Source organism: Colobus angolensis, unplaced genomic scaffold (genome assembly GCF_000951035.1).
Source record: "Colobus angolensis palliatus isolate OR3802 unplaced genomic scaffold, Cang.pa_1.0 Scaffold12, whole genome shotgun sequence".
NCBI lineage: Eukaryota > Metazoa > Chordata > Mammalia > Primates > Cercopithecidae > Colobus > Colobus angolensis.
Genome location: NW_012113141.1, coordinates 13,393,912 through 13,402,818, shown reverse-complemented (window position 1 = coordinate 13,402,818; position 8,907 = coordinate 13,393,912). Strand labels below are relative to the sequence as shown.

Genomic DNA, 8,907 nt, shown 5'->3' with positions numbered 1-8,907 from the left:
GCCTCCCAAAGTGCTGGGATTACAGGCTTGAGCCACCGCGCCCGGCCAGTGGCACATGTCTTTAGGAGGCTGAGGCGGGAGGATTACCTGAGCCCAGGAGGTCAAGGCTGCAGTGAGCCATGATTGTGCCAGTGCACTCCAGCCTGGGTGACAGAGCAAGACCCTGTCTCAAACAAACAAAACCCAGCATGCCCAGTTCTTCAAGATAGATATGAAGGGCAACTAGACTCTTATAGTTGGATAGCATGGCCAAAACAGTGGTCTTCTAAGTGGGTTCCCTGGACCAGTAACATCATCTGGGAACTTGTTCAAAATGCAAAAACTGGTTCTGCTGTCTCAGAAACTCTTGGTGGTGGAGCCCAGCAATGTGTTTTAATAGTCCCATCAGGTGATTCTGATATGCATTGCAGCGTGAGACCCAGAGTGTAAAAAGAAACCACGTACCCGAGACGAGCAGGTGTGATTGTTGAGGGAGGCTACGGGTTTCCTCACATGCCTGCCTGCCACTGGGTGTCTCTGCAAACTGCAGCAGGAGCTGCTATTAGCAAGAGCAGGCAGGTTGCACAATGTGGCTGGTGTCCCTCCTTGCAATTTAACTGGAATGGGATATTGCCAAGGGATCCATGTTCAGAGGGACTTCATGAGAGCAGGTGTCTCACCTCGCACCTGTCCAGGCCTCTCTTCTTCCCTTACTGACAGATCTGCAAATCACTTATTTCTCTTAGCAGCCTCTGCTGCAGAAACAGGGTGGTGCTGCCTCATTTGCCCTGGTTCTTCACCCTGCATCAGATGAACCTCCTGAGGGCCCTTTTTGCTTCTAGGAACGATGATTCCATACCTTACCAGGTCCCCTTGCCTGATAAACCAGAGATTGGAGAATGAAGAGAGACAGGGGCCTCTGACTTCTCCTGTTGCTGGAGGGATGGCAATAAGGACACAGGAAGACAAATAGACAGACTTGGAGCTCTGAGAATGAGGCAGTGCGTCTCTAGCTCTGAGGTGGGAGAACAGACCCAGAGGCACACTGCACCCTTGCCAGCAGAGGCAGGAGCAAAGCTTCAGTGAGAGGGACTTGCAAGGGAACAGCCTGGTGGGCAGTGAATCCTGTCACTGTGGGTGGGGCCAGGGGTGTGGCCCTGGCCCAGAAGTCAGGCAGCATGCTGGTGGGTACTGTTTCTAGCTGGAGGCGCCAGCAGGGGGCAGTGAACTGGGCTGCGACAAGCAGGGCAGATACAGCAGCTTCTCCTGCAGGGTCCCAGTTGTGGAGGTGGCTGCCCTCTTGAGAAGCTGGCTCCCACAGGCCAGGAGGGGCTCCCAGACAGAGCCTGAATGTGCTTTCCTCTTCTCTTCCAGATCTAACCATGAGTTACCCTGGCTATCCCCCACCCCCAGGCGGCTACCCACCAGCTGCACCAGGTAAGAGGGTCTGGGGTGGGGAGGAGAGTGAATGCTGCCTCTGTACAGTGGCTGGGAGTGGAGAGGGGAGAACAGTAGTTTCCTCCCTCCCCTCCTCCCCTCACAGCACAGCCCAGCAGGGGAGGAGAGGACAACAGGAGCAGAGGGACAGCCAGCGGGGGCGGGGGCTGGAGAAGAGCATTGAGGCTAGGCCATGGGAGGCCTGGGTTTGAAACTGGCTCCAGAAAGCCCTGGCCCAGGCCTAGGGCTGGGTGTCTTGCCTTACTCTCTAGTAACAGTAGGCAAATGCTGTCACTTTGAGACTCAGTTTTCTTCTCTGCAAAATTGCTTCAAGGATTTCTCCCTCATTAGGTGGTCCTGGATACTGATGAGATAGGTAGGCAGAGCCTCTGATGTGGTGCCCTCCAAAGCATTCCTAGGTGATGGTTGCCCCTTGCCACCTCTCCTACCCTCTGCTCAAGGTGTATGGGTTTGCAGCAACAAGATCCCCCTTGCCAAGAGAGGGAGTGGAAGCAGTTGCTAAGGGTCAAAGGTCACTCATTCCCTGTTTTCTGCAGGAGCTGTAGGTAGTCACATGGAGAAGTCATCTTCTCTGGCCCTGGCCCCTTTTGGTCCTCAAATGAGATTTGGTCCCCACTATGGGAAAGGAAATATGAGGGCTCCTGGGACCAAGGGGAGAAAAGGGCCATTCCAAGGCTGGGTCATTCTGAGGGTGCCTGAGCCGCTGCCCCTCGCCCCAGGGGACCCCCAGGCATCATTCATTTCTCTGGAGCTGAGGTCCTGTGGTTTGAGCACCACTGACCTGCAGGCCATTTACCTTCCCTCCCATTCAGCAGGTGAAGAACAAACTCAGACCGAGAGGTGGCTCAGCTGCTGTCCCAGAGCACGTTAGGGGCTGAACTGGGCTACTGCCCTCTGAACAAGCCCACCCCAGGTTGGCTGGCACTGGCCTCGGTTCCCTCTCTGTAGTAGAAGTCCTGCCGCTGCCACCTTTGCTAGCACAGCTGAACAGCCTCTGAGTAGCAACAGAGAAGGAGGCAGGAGATTTAGGGAAGGTTCTTCCTGGAGGGTCTGGAGCCCTGGAGATGAAGAGCCGATCCGAAGCTGCCATGGACAGGAAAGCATCTAACAGGCTAGAGGCCCCATGGTGATGTTGAATGCCCATCGGGCACCCAGCTGAGCCCTGCAGGTGTTAACTCAGTCTTTGTCACAGCAGTCTAGGCATACACTCATATTAGCCCATTTGTCAGCTGAGGAAACAAGCCTAAGGAGGGTGAAAGCCTTGCCCCAGGGCACATACCGGTCCTGCTGGTTTCAGAGTGGGCTTTTCACCTCTGTTTCTTCCTGTCCTCTTGTGGACTGGTGTCTGTGTTTACCATGACCCAGCCCCGTCTCCCTCTAGCCTCTTATCCTGCTTCTCCCTGCCTTTTACAGACTTGTAATAGCCAACAGCCAAAGCCCCTCCCGCCAATGCCTTCACATTACTGAACTGTCAGAGCTCCCTGTGGTCACCTCTGACATGGGCTCAGCGTGGTGTCCCACAACAGTCTGTCTGTCCTCCCGCTCCATGATGGTGCACTCGGGAGGGCAGAGCCTGCCTGGGCGTTCCCAACCTCCTTAATACCCCACAGAGGGTCTTGGCAGTGATTGGGGAACTCCACCTTCCTCCCTGGGAAGAGGGGAAGGTGTCCCCTCCTCTGCCAGTGGGCTAGGGGGAGACTTTCCCCCTGGTGTTTTCATGTGGTCTGTGGTGTCCCGAGGCTCGAGGCTCTACTGGGCCTCCCTTCCTGACCACCTGGGCGCTCGCATCTCTGCCTTTCCCTGTGTGGTGGGGGGACTGGTAGGGGCTAAATGGCTTGATGTTGCTTTCAGGTGGTGGTCCCTGGGGAGGTGCTGCCTACCCTCCTCCGCCCAGCATGCCTCCCATTGGGCTGGATAACGTGGCCAGCTATGCGGGACAGTTTAACCAGGACTACCTCTCGGGAATGGTGAGTCCAGCCTTCCTGCTGAGGCGGCCCCGGGCCCACACCTGCGTGGCCAGAGGAATGAAAGCTGCTGGCCTCTGGGGCTCCAGAATTGTCTATGTGTGTGTTGCTGTGGTGTGTAGTGTGTTGAGCTGTACCTCAGAACAGGGTTTTCATCAGGCTTCTGCCACCTGCTCTCTGCCCCTGTCTGGGTCTCACTTTTCCCATCTGTATAAGGGTGGGGGGACCAGATGATCTCACAGGTCCCTTTTAGCCCTGCGGGGTTAGGATCGGGAGGGTGGTGAGGGTATGTGCATGAGTGTGCATGCACGTGCTATATGTGAGTATCCACATCCATGTACCTGCGTGTGCGTGTGTGTACATATGGAGGGCTCTTGTGGTTAGGCCTGGGTGGGTGTGTGGCGGGTGTCTTGGGCAGACATGCTACTTTTTAAATTTGTTGTTTTGCTTTTAAAATAATACATTTTATGATTTGAAAACAAACGTATGCTTAGAGGAAATTATGCAACCAGTACACACCCTAATTTGTGCCAGGCCTAGTTCTAGGCACTGGGGATATGTGAATAAAATAAACAAAAATCTCAGCCGTGCTGCATTTATCATCTATGGGGAAAAGACAAGCAGTAACTTAAGTCAACGATGTGATGTTATTGAAAGTGTAGGTGCCATGGGAACAAGATGAGCAGGGTAAAGGGGTCAGGAGTGGAGGTGGGGTGATGGAGGGATAATGATTTTAAGTTGGCAGTAAGGTAGGTCTGACTGAAAAGAGGATGTGTGAGCAAAGACCTGCAGCAGGGGAAGGAAGTGCTGTATGGATGTCTAGGGAATGCCAGTGCCCTGAGGTGCCAGGGGGCCTGAGGTGCTTGGGGACAGGGAGGAGAGGCCAGTGTGGCTAAAGTGGAAAGGCAAGGGGATGAGATGAGAAATGAAGTCTGGGGGTCCAGCTCTTGCAGGGTGTAGGGGGCTATTCATCCTAAGGATTTAGGCTTTTATTCCTGGTGAGTGCAGATTCACCTGAACATGCCTGCCAGAGGTGTCTGTGGGTAGCAGGCTGATGTGATGGGGATGCCCCCAACCCTGAGTATGGGACCCACATGCTTTCTTGGGCAATGAGCTCTTAACCTTCACCCAGCTGGTCTGGGATGGGAGGAGCAGCCATGTGGAGAGGGAAGGCATTTCCCCTGCAGAAGGGGGTGAGGATCTCTGGTTTGCATCCAGCCGCACTGTTTACTGGCTGTGTAGCTTTGAGCAAGTAAACTCATTCTGTGGTCTGTGAAATAGGTATAACGGTACTTCATGTTCCACAAGCGGAGATGCTGTGAGGACTGACTTGGCTTAGATATGAAAAAGCGTGGAGGGACAGAGTGCAGTGGGGCTCGTTGGCCTCATGCTCTGCTTTGTGTCCTTGCAGGCGGCCAACATGTCTGGAACGTTTGGAGGAGCCAACATGCCCAACCTGTACCCTGGGGCCCCTGGGGCTGGCTACCCACCAGTGCCCCCGGGGGGGTTCGGGCAGCCCCCCTCTGCCCAGCAGCCTGTTCCTCCCTATGGGATGTATCCACCCCCAGGAGGAAACCCATCCTCCGGGATGCCCTCATATCCGCCATACCCAGGGGCCCCTGTGCCGGGCCAGCCCATGCCACCCCCTGGACAGCAGCCCCCAGGGGCCTACCCTGGGCAGCCACCAGTGACCTACCCCGGTCAGCCTCCAGTGCCACTCCCTGGGCAGCAGCAGCAGCCAGTGCCGAGCTACCCAGGATACCCAGGGTCTGGGACCGTCACCCCCGCTGTGCCCCCAACCCAGGTAAGTGTCAGCCCACTGCCTCCCTCAGTCCAGGCCTGGGCCCCAAAGACTGGAGACACATGGCCCAGTAGATGGGGAGACAGGGAAAGGCGCAGGCCTCCAGCTGCAACTTCTTGTTTTAACAAAGAGTGTCGGCCGGGTACAGTGGCTCATGCCTGTAATCCCAGCACTTTGGGAAGCTGAGGTGGGCAGATCGCTTGAGCCCAGGAGTTCAAGACCAATCTGGGCAAAATGGTGAAACCCTGTCTCTACTAAAAATAGAAAAAAATTAGCTAGGCATAGTGGTGTGTGCCTGTAGACCCAGCTACTCAGGAGGCTGAGGTGGGAGGATCACCTGAGCCCAGGAGACAGAGGTTGTAGTAAGCCGGGATCATGCCACTGCACTCCAGCCTAGGCAACAGAGTAAGACCCTGTCTTTAAAACAAACAAACAAACAACAGCAACGAGAAACAGTAAAACAAAGAGCGGCACCTTCTTGTAGACTCCCCACCTCTGGGTTGTGTTGCTTAAGGCCCAAGGGAGCTGCCCTGTGTCTCCCAGTGTGATGAGACACTCCACATGTGAGCTGGGTCAGAACGCTCCTGGCGAGTACTCCTTATTCCTCTGTGTCATTCACTGCCTGAGCTGTGTGTTTTGTAAGAACTGCCCAGGCCACCTGTCTTAAGGCTTTGTGCCCGGTAGCATCTTCAGTCCCCTTGATATGCACCCCCTACAGACAGGTTTTGGAGGATTCTTAAAATTCCCTTTGGATAGGGAAAATGTTGGCAGTTTCTCCAGGGTTGATCTTGGCTCATTTTGGAGAACAGTTCATGTTTGCAGAGCCTAGAATTCGTTGTCATGGTTATATGGCCCAACCAGCCAGCACAGGGGTAGTGGTATGTGCTTGATGACTATTTTTAGACAGAAGGTCTCCTTTCCTCCTTCCCTTCCATACCCACACGTTCCCCCACCCTGTGCCATCCTCCAGCCTCCCTCCCTCCTCCCTTATCTTTTCCCTGAGCTGCCCCCATAATTGTGTTATAACCAGTTTGTACCAGCTCCTAGGAAGACAATCCACTGGGAGACAGTATAACCTGGAAAGTTCAAATTTGCTGGGTTGTGCAGCTGTCAGGGTCTGGAGGAAGTCCAGCAGGTGCTAGTCTAGAGAACAGTGCCAGGGAACCAGTGCTAGATCAAGAGGTCGTCAGGCTGCCATGCACAGTTGTGGAATCTGAATACCTGCATCCGCTGGAGGGTCCGCATGGGCTAGCCAGCCCAGTTAGGAGTACCCACGTGTGCTCACGTGCTGTGGAGACCAGTCATCTATGAGAGAGGCCACAGCCCCTGCTCCTGAGGCCTGCCCTTCATTAGGAAGGAGCCTGAGCCCCAGCCCTGGAGGACCTGGGCACTGGGCAGATTTACAGCGTCAGGTTTCAGCTATAGGCGGGCTCCCAGCCACTGGAGCCAGGAAAAAGCTTCAGTACTAGAACACAAGGCCAGATAACAGTCAAGTTAGGCAGACTCGGCGTAGAGTCCTCTGCGTTGTTGACTGGGTTCCTTTAGATACTCCAACTCTTAGAGAAAGGGCTGTTCCCAGAGTCTAGGGGTGGAGCAGTCTTGAATCTGGGGAAGGTGGCATGCATATCATCTTACCTGTGACTCTTTGTCCGAGTAGTTTGGAAGCCGAGGCACCATCGCTGATGCTCCTGGCTTTGACCCCCTGCGAGATGCCGAGGTCCTGCGGAAGGCCATGAAAGGCTTTGGTAAGAGACCCTGGGTGGCTCAAATCCTACCCCCGCCTCCTATTCCCCAGGCAGTTTCACAGTGGCTCTGTGGGCTAGGGTAGCTGGGGGACACAGACCTGGCCCCAGTGGTAATAAAAGAGAAGATGGATATAGGATTGCGGCTGGCATGCCCAGAACAGTTGAGGCACCCAGGCCAGGGAAGTCTCAGCTGCAGAGCATCTCATGACCCCTACCCGACCCACCCCTGCTGCCTCTTCCTCCAGGGACGGATGAGCAGGCCATCATTGACTGCCTGGGGAGTCGCTCCAACAAGCAGCGGCAGCAGATCCTCCTTTCCTTCAAGACAGCTTACGGCAAGGTGAGCTGTGGGGTCGGGGCGCGGGACAGCGAGGCGTGTCCTGAGCTCAGCACAGCCCTGCTCACCCCTGCTTTTCCTTGGGTGGGCCCGGGTCTCCCGGATGGACAGTAAGGAGCAGGAGGGCATTTCCTTCTGCCCACCCAGCGGGTGACATCGTTGGGAGGTGAAGGATGCCACAGGGTGCCAAGGTTTGCTGAGAGGCTCCAGACATCTAGCCCTGGGTTCTAGCCCTTGCTCTGCCACATCTCACTAAGGTTGTGGCCACATCATTTTCCTTCCCCTGCCCTCTTCATGGCCACCCTGGGGGGTTTAGCTGATGTAAGAGCTTTGCAGGGAAAGGCTGTGAGCACTGCCCAAGTACGAGGGGCATGTATGAGCGCATTTTGAACTTCTGGGGTTTTGAATCTTAGAAAGGTAAAAATTGGGTAAATATTGATTAGATTCATGTTCTAGCCCAGTGCTTCTCACACTTCAATGTGTCACTGATCCCCTGGGCATCTTGGTAAAATGTGATCTCTGATTCGGGAGGTTTGGGGCAGGCCTGAGAGCAGGCTTTTCTCTCGGGCCCCTGGGGATGTCCATGCCGCTGCTCCTCGAATCTGGGATATGGCTCTTAGTAGTCACCTCCTGTGGATTTTTAAAATAGACTTTGTTTGTTTGTTTGTTTGAATATCCAATCAGGATTTGATCAAAGATCTGAAATCTGAACTGTCAGGAAACTTTGAGAAGACAATCTTGGCTCTGATGAAGACCCCGGTCCTCTTTGACGTATATGAGATAAAGGAAGCCATCAAGGTGTGTACGTGTGTGTGTGTGTGTGCGTGCGTGTGTGTGTTTTCATGCATTCATGCACGTGGACACACAGCCCAGAAGGAGGCCTGGACAGTGTGCTGTGTTCTAGCCCACTCATTAGCTGCTGTTATCAGTATGGCTCCCAGGCCTTCCTGGGTTAGAGTCCACATGCTGTAGAAAAGGGAATTCCCTGTGATTTCCCCAAGAGGCAAGTGATGCACCCATCATCATCAGGGAGCCTTAAGTCTCTCTCCATCTTAAAGAAATGGTGGAGCTAGGGTTTGAAGGTGGCAAGTTTGTGGTGAGAAGAGGGGTAGGAGGCCATGGTTGGTATCGTTCCCATTCTTTAGGACTCTGTTACTAGCAAATGACAGAAACACACTTTGGTTTAAGAAGAACAAAGCTGGAGAATCAGTTACGTGGGAAAATCCAAGCTGCCTGGCATGGAGAGGGCCGGGCCAGACGTCTCTCTAGTCTCTGCCTCTCCTGAGCGCCTGCTCTTCTGTCAGTTTCTGTGCTTCTCCTACCATGGCTGCTTCATGCGGGGTTGGGGAGGGGTGCCTGTCGACCACTCTCCGTGTACCTATGAGACCCAGCTCCAGAAGAAACCAGCAGGGTCTCCAAACAGGGACAGGTTCTGACGGGCCCAACTTGGGCTCACTGTTTCCTCCAGTCCTGTGGGTTTTGACTGAGGGGCGGATCCTGTCCATTCTGTGCAGTCGCACAGCTCTGTGTGCACCCCACGGGCAAGGGCAGGCAGCACAGCCCCGAAGCTCTGTGTGCACCCCGCGGGTGAGGGCAGGCAGCACAGTCCCGAAGCTCTGTGTG

General features: G+C 54.7%; 1 protein-coding gene across 5 annotated transcripts in view; it reads left to right on the top strand.

Moving 5' to 3' along the window:
* The window catches only part of ANXA11 (annexin A11), a 47,976-nt gene that overhangs the window by 29,394 nt on the left and 9,675 nt on the right, over window positions 1–8,907 (top strand). For 4 of the 5 annotated variants that reach the window (XM_011929147.1, XM_011929137.1, XM_011929127.1 and 1 more), the window contains 6 exons: window positions 1,354–1,416; window positions 3,289–3,404; window positions 4,813–5,205; window positions 6,860–6,947; window positions 7,193–7,287; window positions 7,969–8,082. In XM_011929147.1, the coding sequence (XP_011784537.1) occupies window positions 1,362–1,416; window positions 3,289–3,404; window positions 4,813–5,205; window positions 6,860–6,947; window positions 7,193–7,287; window positions 7,969–8,082 (861 nt within the window). In that variant the 5' untranslated portion in view covers window positions 1,354–1,361. Of the gene's footprint in view, window positions 1–1,353; window positions 1,417–2,350; window positions 2,606–3,288; window positions 3,405–4,812; window positions 5,206–6,859; window positions 6,948–7,192; window positions 7,288–7,968; window positions 8,083–8,907 lie in introns of all 5 variants that reach the window. The other variant, XM_011929164.1, reaches the window with a different exon arrangement.